Source organism: Lampetra fluviatilis, chromosome 56, assembly GCF_964198595.1.
Source record: "Lampetra fluviatilis chromosome 56, kcLamFluv1.1, whole genome shotgun sequence".
Lineage (NCBI taxonomy): Eukaryota > Metazoa > Chordata > Hyperoartia > Petromyzontiformes > Petromyzontidae > Lampetra > Lampetra fluviatilis.
Window position 1 is genome coordinate 4,111,370 of NC_136330.1, and position 13,923 is coordinate 4,125,292.

General features: G+C 52.1%; 1 protein-coding gene across 1 annotated transcript; it reads right to left on the reverse strand.

Moving 5' to 3' along the window:
• Positions 1-203: 203 nt before the first annotated feature.
• On the reverse strand, positions 204-7,046 carry LOC144950197 (transmembrane protein 126A-like). Its single transcript, XM_078880273.1, has 7 exons — positions 7,000-7,046; positions 3,961-4,048; positions 3,382-3,440; positions 2,840-2,965; positions 2,154-2,347; positions 774-888; positions 204-489 (listed from the first exon to the last, which is right to left on the reverse strand). Exons 4-7 carry the CDS (start codon positions 2,953-2,955, stop codon positions 312-314), a joined length of 603 nt encoding a protein of 200 aa, XP_078736399.1. The 5' UTR covers positions 2,956-2,965; positions 3,382-3,440; positions 3,961-4,048; positions 7,000-7,046; the 3' UTR covers positions 204-311.
• Positions 7,047-13,923: the final 6,877 nt, after the last annotated feature.

Below are 13,923 nucleotides of genomic sequence, written 5' to 3' on the forward strand. Positions count from 1 at the left end.
AGTGTGTTGGGCATGTACGACAGCCCACTGGCGATCTGGCATCCTTGTAAAGCAATGGCGTAATGCATGACCTCTCATTAGCGCACCGTTGGCTACCTACGGTGTGAAAGAAGTTCATAACATAGGTGACACTTGCCACTCCCTACTCCTCCTCAAGGTGGGCACCAAGTACAGTATTCCTCCCCCCACCTATACACGGCCAAGTGCCGAAAGATCCCCTTCCAAGCTTCGGTGCTTACCACCACCACAACAACAACAACAACAACGAACCGAACATGTACGTTTGGGAGATGGGGCCACGCCACGTGACGTCACGGGAAGTCGTCCGGCACGTGCAGGCGTGCGGAGCGGGCCTGCGTGTACGCCATGAAGCTGCAGCAAGCCGCTTGGAAGAGTGCGAAGGAGAGGTGTGGCCCACGCACGGCCTTGGAGACCCGCCACAGGAACTCCAGCTGCCGGCCTTTAGGCGGAAGCTCGATTGTTCGGTGCCTGTCGCCGCCGGGAGGGCGAGAACGAATCGGGATCGGAAGGGTTTTTTATTTTATTTATTTATCCTGGGTAAAATCCGACGAGCCGCGAGGCTCTTGTTAAATCACGGCCTACCCGTACCCGGCCGCACCAGGGTCGCAATTGGGTACCCGATACCCGTACCCGGCTGGGTATGGGTAGCCGGGTATCGGGTAGGGTACGGGTATCGGGTACCCGATTGCGACCTCTGCTGCACGTGGACAAAGCTGCGTGTGTCCCCTTTGGTGCCGTTTGGCTTCACTTACTGCACTGCGAGCCGGTAGTTGGGAGGGATGGTCAGCAGCACGGGGAAGACTCCGGACACCACGAAGCCAACGAGGGCGCCCCTCGCCACCGCCGCGCTCGTGGAGGAAGTCTCACCTGACGGCACGGCACGGCACCGCCGGGTTAACACGGTTGGCTGCGTGCGGTGCGAAAGAAGTTCTACGTACGGCTGCCCGGCACCATCCACGCAACATCCACGGCGCGAACGAGCAAACGGTCAAAGTCGTTTGGTACACCTGGAACTCGTGCCAATCTTACGTTTAAAGCTCATTTATTTTAGATTTGAAGCTTTCGTGACTGCAAGGATTCATACTCTTAGGTTTTTTTTCGGTAAAATCACGTAGGTAAAAAAAAATTAATAAAAGTAAAATAAAAAAATAAAAAATCACGACGTTTCGGAGGCAACACAAGCTTCCGTCTTCAGGTGGAACCGTCACAGCACGATTGCTGTATCAAGTAAAGAGAAATTCTAAGAGACCCGACCTTGTATATATACTGGTTGAGGGGGAGAGGAGCCAAGGTGGGCCCCTGTATCGGAGTTTTATATTATTATGGTGAGGTTGGTGCGGCTGAGGCTGCTGCTAGGAATGAGCCTTTGTTGTGTAGACTGGTTGAACTGGGAGGTGCCAGAGTTGTTAAGGTGCGGCTACTGCTAATGGGACTGAGCCTTTGTTATGTAGATGGTAAAAGCAAAAAAGCAGGTCAGGAAGAAACAGCCTCCTGCTATGTTGCTGGGTGGGTAGAACTTAAAGCAGGAAACCAGGGTGTGAAAAAATTAACCCGTAAAAACAAAGTTTTTCACTATAAATCCTTTATATGCGTGGCATCGGTTTTATTTTATTATTCATTTCTGTTTTTCTTGAGTAAGAGTTTCATTTTTATCACATTGGTATTTAAAATTAAATATGAAATTATTTTCCTAAAAAGTGGAAAATTTTGGAAAATTTTTTTCACGAAAATAAATTGTCACGCACAACAAGTCTGCGTGCAAAATGTCAGCTCGATTGGATCACGGGAAGTGGGATAAAAAACGACCGAAAGATTTGCACGGTCATAAGCGCACAAGCAAGCAAGTGAACTTTATATAAGGATTTAAAAAGAAGCTAAACATGATAAAACAAAACTGGCTGTCTATGAGTAAACTGTACGGTAACTAAAGAATAGTACCTGTCAAATAAGATGGTCCAAATATGTGGAGTGTAAATCTATGTTTCACGAGCACAATTCTACGCGCGCGTCGCGAGCGTAAGAAGTGACCTGTAACGGTCGAATCTAAGCATCGATTACATCGGAATCGTAACATTTCATCCTGGAGGAATCCGGTGCGGCACGTGTCAGCGAGTGTACGCACGAAACGACACCTCGGAGGATGGGCGCAGACACCAGGCTGGTGTACGCGACGGTGGTCGTCAGGAAGGGCAGGAAGGACAGGGGGAAGCTGCTCGCAAACGCCGCTCGCTTGACGCGCAGCAGCCGCCGCCAGTAGCTGTTGGCGATGAGGCCCATGAAGGCGGCGTTGAAGCCCATGGCCGGCGGTCCGAGCAGAAACTGGCCCCTGTGTGAAGATATTGCTGACCGTTACGGCTCTGCCGAAGCACTTGGACAGATTCGACGCGAAGGTGAAAGGAAGGAGGCTCAGGGGCGCTGCCGGATCATCCGAATACCTTTGGAGGTTAAACTAAACAATGGTTTTATTTTATTCTCAAGTCAGATGTAATGCAGGCTGTAACATCTAAAAAAATGTGACACAATTATAAAGTAACGCCGGTTATGATTTGCCTCGCTGTGCCTGGCCAGGTGCCACAATGACAAGAGGACTCGAATCACAATTGGAAGTTGTACGAGCTCAAAGCCTGGATGACGAGAAAGAATTTGAATTCACTTTGTAACACACACAGATGTCACGTGATGTCGTGTTGTGGCTAAAGACAAGGAAGTGAGTTTGACAAATCTGCTCTTTTATTGGTCACATTTTAACATAGATTACTGCATTTATTTCTCCGCACGGCCGGCTTTTAATTTCATGCCAGAAAATGTGAAATCGTACCTCTCGTCAGCGGGTAGCTTGTTTATTTTCCTTCGTTCACGCTCGCCGTACAACATGAGCCACACAGAATCCTGAGCGTCCGATCCATCAGGATGGAAGGTCCTGGCACGATCCATTTGCTCCGATCTGTACGACACGGCAACGACCACCCACGTGAGACCCAGCGGCACAGCCAACGGATTTGTGCAGGCGGTGCAACTGCACCAGCGTCCACGGGCTGGAGGGGGGGCCCAGGCTCAAGGGATACAAATAGGCGGGTACGGAAGGTGGACAGAGGAAGGGCCCCCAAATTGCATTTCGTGCACCGGGGGGGGTGGGGCCTTGTCAACCACGGTACTGATCACAATAATCGTCATCTTTATGTAAAAAGCCAGAACCCTGATGTGACACTAACTCCGTGACGCTATCGTTAATAATCATGAGCGGGTGACGTCACTCCACGGGGGGGGGGCCACGGCTAACATCAGTGACGCGTGCTTGCTACGATTCGGCCCTGGCCCCATCTACCTCCCGGCCCCCACCCTTCACGAAATCGCACTTACCAGCGAGGGGAAGTATGGTCAAACAACTCCCACGGGGAAGACTTCTTAACAGCGGAAGACTGAAAAAAGAGGGGCGGGTTGTAAAAAAACGAAATCATGCAAAATTAATGGCGGCTACTAATTGCACGCTGCAGGAATGATCACAGCATGGATGTTCCTCATCACCACAGTGGGAATAGCGTCTGGTGCAGGAAATGACAAATGGAATCGTTAAATCCCGCACGACCCAATTAATGTGTTTACTGTCTTGGGTATTAACATAAAAAAAATGTTAAAACTAGAAAACTCTAAGAACAAACGGCAGTGCCTGTAAACAACAAGACAAAACCATAATTCACCGAGATACAGAATGTTTATACTCCTTTGATTCTTTCGGTAAAGTCACGTAGGTATAAAATAAAATAAATCACGACGTTTCGGGCGCAACACAAGCGTCCGTCATCAGGTGGGATGCTTGTGTATGGATTCCTGCAGTCACGAAAGCTTCAAATCAGGATACAGAATATTTGCTGTACAGTACTGGACTGAATTGGTCCCCATGTCTGTGTTCCGCGATTCGCTACACCAACGCGCACTGACCGGCGTGGAGAAGTATGGTCAAAGAATCCCCACGATCCACACGGTGTTGGCAAGGACCTTTCATCCAGCAGTGGATTGTCACGAGAGCCTGTACACATACACACGTACAATTAGTTAAGAGGCACAGCACAGTTGCACTTATCTTCGATAAGTCACGCCCTGGTACTGGCAATGGAGGTTTAATGATGTAGATGCTGACCCCGAGCTCTCATTACTTTGATAGTGGCGTTGTCTTTGAGCTGTATGCCTTTTGGCGTCCTCTGGTCTAGCACCAATTGAGACGAGGCTCAAAAGAAAGCTGTCTCTGGTGTGGACCAATCAGTTTCAAGATGTGTTTTTTGTTTGCATTTTGACCACAAGTATTGTGGTTAATACACACATGATTCCTTGTAAAAAGGTTTCAGTTTTGTTGCCAGAAAAAAGGGGAAAAGCCCTATTATTCTGCTTTCTTTTGTTGGCCGTTTCCAGAGGCCTCACTGAGAGCGAAGTGGTCTTTGCTTCAAGGCGGCTGTTAACCGAAGACTTGTGCCATACCTGTCAACCCCTTATCAGAGGTCGCAACCGGGTACCCGATACCCGTACCCTACCCGATACCTGGGTACCCGTACCCGGCTGGTACCCGTTTGCGACCCTGGTGCGTACGGGTACGGGTAGGCCGTGAGTCACTGGTGAGTCACCGTTTGTCACTCATTTCCCAACGTCTCGTCTCTTTTCACAATTCAAGTTCCTAGAATCAACCCACCCACGCCTGCAACATGGCTTCATCCCAGAGGTCGCAATCGGATACCCGATACCCGTACCCTACCCGTACCCAGCCGGGTACGGGTAAGGGTACGGGTACCCGTTTGCAACCCTGGTGCGGACGGGTACGGGTAAGGAATCAAAACCCGTTTGCGACCTCTGCCCCTTATCAGTGCCAACCTTATTATATTATTACCAATTCGGACCTTATGAATGTCAACCTTCATCCTACAAAGTCCCATCACGAGCGAGAAGCACAAACAAATAGACACTTTTTTGTCATTGCCCGTATTGAAACGGCTGTAACGCCGTATGGAGCTGAAAACTCAATTTGCCTGTACAAGAACACGGGGTATAAACCGTGTGGGTTGACACGGTATGTAACTTGTCAGTGGTGTCATCGGCATCAGAGCGAGCGAGCGTGCACAGTCAATTAAGCAGCGGCTCGGATGACGCCTGAACAATAATAACGCTCAGAATAGAGGTTTTTGGGGGGTTAGATCACATAAATGTATAAGTGTGTCGTTAAAGCCCGCCACCACCCGACACAGCCAACTAATAAGGGTTGTCATGTAAACAGAATGTGGCTAATTCGTCACTAGTACAGCACTAGTGTATAGTAGTGTAGTGTATAGTAGTGTATAGTAGTGTAGTGTATAGTGTAGTGTATAGTGTAGTCTATAGTAGTGTAGTGTATAGTAGTGTAGTGGTATAGTAGTATATAGTGTAGTGTATAGTGTAATATACTAGTACAGCACACCGGTGTGTTGGAGAGCCAAGCCACAACATTTACAATCTGAGTACGATATTTCGTCAGTAATTACAACTTGCTTCATCAAGCTTGGCGCACCAACACACCGGTGTGCTGTACTAATGACGAATTGGCACGTTCTGTTTATAATATGTTTGTGTTTCTCACTTGTTATGGGACTTTGTAGGATGAACTTTGAGATTTATAAGGGCACGCGGTGACCAATAAGGTCTGAGTTGGTCTGTAATAAGGTAGGGCACTGATAAGGGGTTGACAGCTATGAAATGTAATAGGCAATGACTCTTCTATCACGTAAACACATTCCTGCGGAGGGAGCTGGTAGGAAAATTGGGTTGCTCGGTCTATGGCCAGGGTCAACGGCGGCGTGGTGTATTCCGCAAATATGCCCGACTGTGAGGGCGGGCACAAGCCAGCGTGAGTAGGTTAAACGTTGAGTTTTATAAGGGCACCATGGGGTGACCAGCTCCTCTCCACCCAGCCCCACCCCTCCCATTTTTGGATGCACGACGGACGGACACAATAATCCCCTGTGGGCTGGTGTAACCAGGAGGTTCCTACCAGTAATAGCTCCCACCTAAGCGTTACGTGCAGCCTACATTGTAAATAATTCGTCCCACTTCCGTTTAACCTTCTCACTTTACCCAGCCAACATGCCAACAACCTTGGCGTGTGCTTCGTTAACCATGTTAACTGGGTAACCGCGTTTACAACGGCCGACTACAACGCTATAATTATCTAGATTACATTACAAATTAAATTAAATCCACTTGGCGTCAATGCGTTTATAAATTCACCACACGGCCCTAAATCCGCGCAGCCAAAATACGAAGATGACAAAAAAATCCGAAATTCGCCACCAAGTGGCGGCGACGTCACAACGGCGCCCGTGCCAGGCTAGGTGCACTTTGAGGCCGCGTGAAGTGTCGAAGGCTCTATTTATCTTATTATTTTTTACCTACGTGACTTTCCCGAATAAAACCACCAAAGAGTATGGATTCTTGCAGTCACGAAAACTTCAAATCTAGAATGTCGAAGGCTCGCTTGCTGCCAAGGATTTCAGGGGACAGACCCGGGTGGTTGCCGTGGGTTGACCTACTCAGATGACCGGCAGATGCACCCAGCTTGTGCCCTCTACTGTGCCAACAGGTTGCATATTAAGATGTTTTCTTGATCATGTTTTTGTTTCTTTGTTTGTTGCAGGTGCACCCGATTCAAGAGCCGAATGGCTCACACGGCTATACCTAATCAATGAACTTGAACTTTATCCGCTCCTTACTGTGAGCGTCGCTCCTCCCGCCCTCCGCCGTTGCTTGGAGGGCGATTGCCTCCAACTGTTCAAGGCAGCGTCCTTCACGAGCCTCCTCCTCCTCAACAGAGGCCGATCTTGACCACGCTGGTCCACATCACCGTTTAGCCCCCCCTTACCCCTCTCTCTATCCTTGCCAAATAGAAGCTGTTTAGGTAACAGCAAGAACACAGTAAGAACAGACGCACGTGTGTGTGAGTGTGCGCGTGTTTGTTTTTACCCCCTGGGCGCAGCCATCTTGTCGGTGACGTCACCCGTCGAGCGCGGTTGCACCGATTGGCTGACGTTGCGGGTGACGTCACGTCAGGGGCGGGCGGGGGGGGAGTGGGGGTTGTGGAAGTGGAGTGGTGGGGGTGGTGAGGGATGGTGGGGGTGGGGTGGGGGTGGTGGTGGGGGGGTATTGGTCGTGGGGGTGGTGATGGGGGTGGTGGTGGTTGGGGTGGTGGTTGGGTTGGTGGTTGGGGTGGTGGTGGGGGGGGTGGGGGTGGTGGTGGTGGTTGGGGTGGTGGTGGGGGTGGTGGGGGGGTGGTGGTGGTGGGGGTGGTGTTGGTGGGGGGTGGTTGGGGGGTGGTGGTAGGGGTGGTGGTGGTGGGGGGATGGTGGTGGTGTTGGTGGAGGTGGTGGGGGGGTGGTGGTGGGGGGGGGTGGTGGGGGGGTGGTGGTGGGGGGGGTGGTGGGGGGGGTGGTGGGGGGGTGGTGGTGGTTGGGGTGGTGGTTGGGTTGGTGGTTGGGGTGGTGGTGGGGGGGGTGGTGGTTGGGGTGGTGGTGGTGGTTGGGGTCGTGGGGGTAGTGGGGGTGGTGGTGGTGGTTGGGGTGGTGGTGGGGGTGGTGGGGGGGTGGTGGTGGTGGGGGTGGTGTTGGTGGGGGGTGGTTGGGGGGTGGTGGTAGGGGTGGTGGTGGTGGGGGGATGGTGGTGGTGTTGGTGGAGGTGGTGGGGGGGTGGTGGTGGGGGGGGTGGTGGGGGGGTGGTGGTGGGGGGGGTGGTGGGGGGGGTGGTGGGGGGGTGGTGGTGGTTGGGGTGGTGGTTGGGTTGGTGGTTGGGGTGGTGGTGGGGGGGGTGGTGGTTGGGGTGGTGGTGGTGGTTGGGGTCGTGGGGGTAGTGGGGGTGGTGGTGGTGGTTGGGGTGGTGGTGGGGGTGGTGGGGGGGTGGTGGTGGTGGGGGTGGTGTTGGTGGGGGGTGGTTGGGGGGTGGTGGTAGGGGTGGTGGTGGTGGGGGGATGGTGGTGGTGTTGGTGGAGGTGGTGGGGGGGTGGTGGTGGGGGGGGGTGGTGGGGGGGTGGTGGTGGGGGGGGTGGTGGGGGGGGTGGTGGTGGGGGGGGGTGGTGGTGGGGGGGTGGTGGTGGGGGGGGTGGTGGTGGGGGGGGTGGTGGTGGGGGGGTGGTGGTGGGGGGGGTGGTGGTGGGGGGGGTGGTGGTGGGGGGGGTGGTGGTGGGGGGGGTGGTGGTGGGGGGTGGTGGTGGGGGGGGTGGTGGGGGGGGTGGTGGGGGGGGGTAGTGGGGGGCGGGGCGATTGAGAAGACACGTGGTCGTTTCTCGCTCCACGTGTTGTGGGGCTTCTATTGAATCCGCATCGCAATGCATGCACAGGGCGACCGAGTAGCCAATGCAACCGCGTTTGCGTATAGCATTGCATGTCTTATAACACGGCGTAGATATACATCGATAATTTAACGTTGCAATTTCGTGTCAATTATTTCTTAGTGTTTGTATGGGAGGCTGTATTGCACAGGCTGCGCTACGACCACTAACGTTAGGCGGTATTTAAAAAAGCGAACATATTGGTTCATAAATCGTACTAGTTTTTTTGGGTCCGCGGTGTTTATATCCCCTGCTGTCAAACAATGCCTCTGTGCAAGCAAGGTGCGTTGGGGATTGTGTGGGTTCTGCGTGCATATGTGGAGTGGTGTGTGTGGTGTGTGTGGTGTGGTATGTGGTGTGCGTTGTGTGGTGGTGTGTGTGGTGTGCGTTGTGTGGTGGTGTGTGTGGTGTGCGGTGTGTGTGTGTGGTGTGTGTGTGGTGTGTGTGTGGTGTGTATGTATAGTGTGTGTGGTGGTGTGTGTGTGGTGTGTGTGTGTGTGGTGTGTGTGGTGTGTATGTATAGTGTGTGTGTGGTTGGTGTGTGTGTGGTGTGTATGTATAGTGTGTGTGGTTGGTGTGTGTGTGGTGTGTATGTATAGTGTGTGTGTGGTTGGTGTGTGGTGTGCGTGCGCAAATGCACATGGGCTATCGGTTGTAGCCTGTGCTTGTGGTGGGTTATTGTGGTGGTTGTGTTGGTGGTGGGTTATTGTGGTGGTGGTGATTGTGGTGGTGGTTGTGTTCGTGGTGCGGGGAGCGGTGGTGCAGCGGTTAGCGCGCGCTGCGCTACGAAACCGGCACTTGTCCCCTACAGTCTGTGAAGGCTACACGGGGGATCTTTGTGTTCGTGTTGGGTTGTGTTCCTGATGCATTGTGTTCGTGTTGTGGACGTTTGTGCTGGGTCTGTGTTATGTTTGTGGTGTGTTGTGTTTGCTGGGGTTGTGGTGGGGGTTGTATTTGTGCTGCGGTTGTGTTGGGTTTGTGGTTGGAGTTGTGTTTGTGTTGTCTTTTTTGTTGGGGGTTGTGTTGTGTTGTGTTTGTGTTGGGGGTTGTGTTGTGTTTGTAGTGGGAGTTGTGTTTGTGTTGTGTTGGGGTTGTGTTTGTGCTGGGTTGTGTTTGTGCTGGGTTTGTGTTTATGTTGGGTTTGTGTTGTGTTTGTGGTGGGGGTTGTGTTGGAGTTGTGTTTGTGTTTATGTTGGGTTTGTGTTGTGTTGTGTTTGTGCTGTGTTTGTGCTGGGGTTGTGTTGGAGTTGTGTTTGTGGTGGGGGTTGTGTTTGTGCCGGGTTTGTGTTGGGGGTTATGTTTGTGTTGTGTTTGTGGCTGGGGTTGTGTTTGTACTGCGGTTGTGTTTGGGGTTGTGTTTGTGTTGGGTTGTGTTTGTGGTGGGGGTTGTGTTGTGTTTGTGTTGTGTTTGAGGCTGGGGTTGTGTTTGTAGCTTGGGTTGTGTTTGTGTTGTGTTTGTGCTGGGGTTGTGTTTGTGTTGTGGTTGTGTTTGTGGTGGGGGTTGTATTTGTGTTGTGTTGTGGTGGGGGTTATGTTTGTGTTGTGTTTGTGCTGGGGTTGTGTTTGTGCTGGGGTTGTGTTTGTGGTTGGGGTTGTGGTTGGGGTTGTGTTTGTGCTGGGGTTGTGGTTGGGGTTGTGTTTGTGCTGGGGTTGTGTTTGTGTTGTGGTTGTGTTTGTGGTGTGTTGTGTTGCTCTTTAATCCCACGTGGTGAACGCGCTGCGAGTTCTGTGCGTGAACGAATCAAGAATTTGGAGCAAGCGAGAAGAAGCAATCGCATGGCTGTTCTGTTCTGTGTGTGGTACAAAGTGGCGATGTCGCTGCATAAGCAAGGCACGTGTGTTGTTGAGGATGCTGCACTTTCACAAGGCTGCCGTGTTGTGTTACACTCTGCGTTGGGATGACCTTACTGTCCGACTCAATCTTGATTTGAAGCTTTCGTGACTGCAGGGATCCATACTTTTTGGTTCTTTCGGTAAGGTCACGTAGGTAGAAAATAAATGTAATTAAATCACGACGTTTCGATTGCAATACAAGCAATCATCATCAGGTGGGAAAACCACAGCAATAAACATTTGTTTTGCTAAAAAAAAAATTGCTAACATTGTTTTTCTTGCTGTGGTTTTCCCACCTGATGATGATTGCTTGCGTCGTGATTTTATTTATTTTTCGATTTAAAGCTTTCGTGACTGCAGGGGTTCATCTTTATTTTATTTTATACCCACGTGACTTTACCCAAAGAACCAAAGATTACTGCCCGACTGTTTATCGGGGTGCCGTGGCGGTGAGATGTTAACTACCTCGATTGGCTATGCAGGAGGTTCGTGGGTTCGATCCGGAACCCTGACGCCTGCTGCTGTATATTTGGAGTTTGCGTGTCTCTCTCTCTCATAATCACGGTGGCTAGGAGATGTTAACTACCTCGCCTGGTATGCAGGAGGTTCGTGGGTTCGATCCGGAACCCTGACGCCTGCTGCTGTATATTTGGAGTTTGCGTGTCTCTCTCTCTCCACCGTGGACGCGTGGATTTTTCTCCAGGTCCTCCGGGTTTTTCCCTCCACATTTAAAATCGATGTGCCTTTAGAGTGTTCGATTTCCACACGACGAGCCACTTCGTTCGGGTTCAGTTCCGTCGTTTAGTTACTTGCCGTGAAACGTCGGACAACTAAACAACCACAAACGAACAAACAATTTAAGCGATGGTTCAATCTTTTCGAAACTACACCACTTGGTGTCGGCTCTACTTTACATCTTTCATGAACACTTAGTCGGGGCGACGGGATTTGAAACGGCGGACTCGCGAGCCGGGCGGTGCCGACCGACCCCCCCCCCCCCCAGGCTGACCCCGTCAGGCTGACCCCGCCAGGATGACCCCGCCAGGTTGACCCCGCCAGGCTGACCTCGCCAGGATGACCTCGCCAGGATGACCCCGCCAGGATGACCCCGCCAGGTTGACCTCGCCAGGATGACCCCGCCAGGCAGACCCCGCCAGGGTGACCCCGCCAGGATGACCCCGCCAGGTTGACCCCGCCAGGCTGACCTCGCCAGGATGACCTCGCCAGGATGACCCCGCCAGGATGACCCCGCCAGGTTGACCCCGCCAGGATGACCCCGCCAGGATGACCCCGCCAGGATGACCCCGCCAGGTTGACCCCGCGAGACCGGCTGGCTCCCACCGCCAGAGGCACTCCGCGAGTGGCGTTGCGTGCGTCGTGCGTGTGTTGTGCGTGTGTCATGTGTGTGTGTTGTGCGTGTGTCGTGTGTGTGTTGTGCGTGCGTTGTGCGTGTGTCGTGTGTGTGTTGTGCGTGTGCCGTTGGGGGAGCGGTGGTGCGGCGGTTATCGCGCCGCTCAACGAACCCAGCGACCCGGCTTCGATTCCCGCTCATGGCCAACACCAGTGGTGATTATCTGAACCGGTGCCGCTCCTCCCCCAGAGAGCCTCAACTGAGTACCCGGCGCTGCGTGGACAAACATCGCCTCTCGGGAGACTCAATGCAGCCGGGGCGTGGAATTGTCCCACCCACACCGCGTCGTGTGCCGTGCCGGCCTTCGCAAGCGCTACTCGCCGACGGCACTTGCCCCGACAGTCCTGTTAAGGCTTCACGGGTGGTCTTTGTCTTTTTTTTTTATGCCGTGGCCCCCCCCCGGCAGACGTGCTGCGGGCCGTGGCCTTGCTGGAGGAGTACCGCCGAAGGCTGCAGCCGGGCCCGCTGCACGAGGTCATGGGGCAGGTGGCGCGTCTGTTGGGCAGCGCGCTCTTCAACGCGCTCGTAGGTGAGGCCGTCACAGCGACTGCCGCAATCGTCGCGCGCCGCGGTGGCTGTGAGATGTTGTCTACCTCGCCTGGTATGCGCGAGGTCGTGGGTTCGATCCATGACCCCTGACGCCTGCTGCTGCTGCTGTATATTTGGAGTTTGCGTGTCTCTCTCTCATCATCATCACGGTGGCTATGAGATGTTAACTACCTCGCCTGGTGTATAGGAGGTCGTGGGTTCGATCCTGACCCCTGACGCCTGCTGCTGCTGCTGTATATTTGGAGTTTGCGTGTCTCTCTCTCATCATCATCACGGTGGCTATGAGATGTTAACTACCTCGCCTGGTGTACAGGAGGTCGTGGGTTCGATCCATGACCCCTGACGCCTGCTGTTGTATATTTGGAGTTTGCGTGTCTCTCTCTCATCATCATCACGGTGGCTATGAGATGTTAACTACCTCGCCTGGTGTATAGGAGGTCGTGGGTTCGATCCTGACCCCTGACGCCTGCTGCTGCTGCTGTATATTTGGAGTTTGCGTGTCTCTCTCTCATCATCATCACGGTGGTTAGGAGATGTTCACTCCCTCGCCTGGTGTACAGGAGGTCGTGGGTTCGATCCTGACCCCTGACGCCTGCTGCTGTATATTTGGAGTTTGCGTGTCTCTCTCTCTCATCATCACTGTGGCTAGGAGATGTTAACTACATCGCCTGGTGTACAGGAGGTCGTGGGTTCGATCATGACCCCTGACGCCTGCTGCTGTATATTTGGAGTTTGCGTGTCTCTCTCTCTCATCATCATCACGGTGGCGAGATGTTAACTACCTCGCCTGGTATACAGGAGGTCGTGGGTTCGATCCTGACCCCTGACACCTGCTGCTGTATATTTAGAGTTTGCGTGTCTCTCTCTCATCATCATCACGGTGGCTAGGAGATGTTAACTACCTCGCCTGGTATACAGGAGGTCATGGGTTCGATCCATGACCACTGCGTGTTTTTTCCCCGTGGTCGCGCGGATTTTTTTCTCCGGGTCCATCTGGGTTTCTCCTCCGCATTTAGAATCGACGTCACGCGTTTAGAGTATTACGTTTCCACGTGATAAGCCACTTCGTTGAGCTATCATTTGTGGCCAGGTCACTTCTGAAAAAATTAACCCGTAAAAACTAAGTTTTTCACTATAAATCCTTTATATGTGTGGCATCGGTTTTATTTTATTATTCATTTCTGTTCTTGAGTAAGAGTTTCATTTTTATCACATTGGTCAGCTCGATTGGATCACGGGAAGTGGGTTAAAAAACGACCGAAAGATTTGCACGGTCGTAAGTGCGCAAGCAAGCAAGCAAGTGAACTTAATATAAAGGGTTTAAAAAGAGCTGCCTAGCTCAGTGGGCCTGGTAAAATAAAACACAAATGCTTTTTTAGTTTAGTTGTTGATTTTATTTACGTTAATTGCGCTCGAGATCAGAATCTGAATATTTATACTGGAGGAGTCCAATGAGCTGTAAATATCTTTATCACAGATGTCCCAGTTAGGGTCACGGGGTCAAGTTCAAGTTCATTTATTAGGTGTATCGCCCTGTGAGCCATTGGGCTCTTGAATCGGGTGCAACCGCAACAGACAAAAAACAAAAACATGAACAAGAAGGTTAGGACAACAACGAATACAAAAACACACGATGGGGAGTGAAAAGTATAGGAAAGGTGAACACATCGCGGCGAAAAAATATGTAAAAATATAATTTGTTTATCTAACCAGGCAAACCTGATTGCTCAACGAAGTGGCTTATGATCATCACGTGGACATTTATAGCATTAAC

What these genes read in the sequence shown, in the direction of transcription:
- LOC144950197 (XM_078880273.1), bottom strand. Translation starts at nt 2,955, where the DNA reads ATGGATCGTGCCAGGACCTTCCATCCTGATGGATCGGACGCTCAGGAT. An exon ending in AAGCTACCCGCTGACGAGAG is followed by an intron (nt 2,348 to 2,839) that starts GTACGATTTCAC and finishes ATCTTCACACAG; the next exon opens with GGGCCAGTTTCTGCTCGGAC. An exon ending in AACTACCGGCTCGCAGTGCA is followed by an intron (nt 490 to 773) that starts GTAAGTGAAGCC and finishes CGGCGGCGACAG; the next exon opens with GCACCGAACAATCGAGCTTC.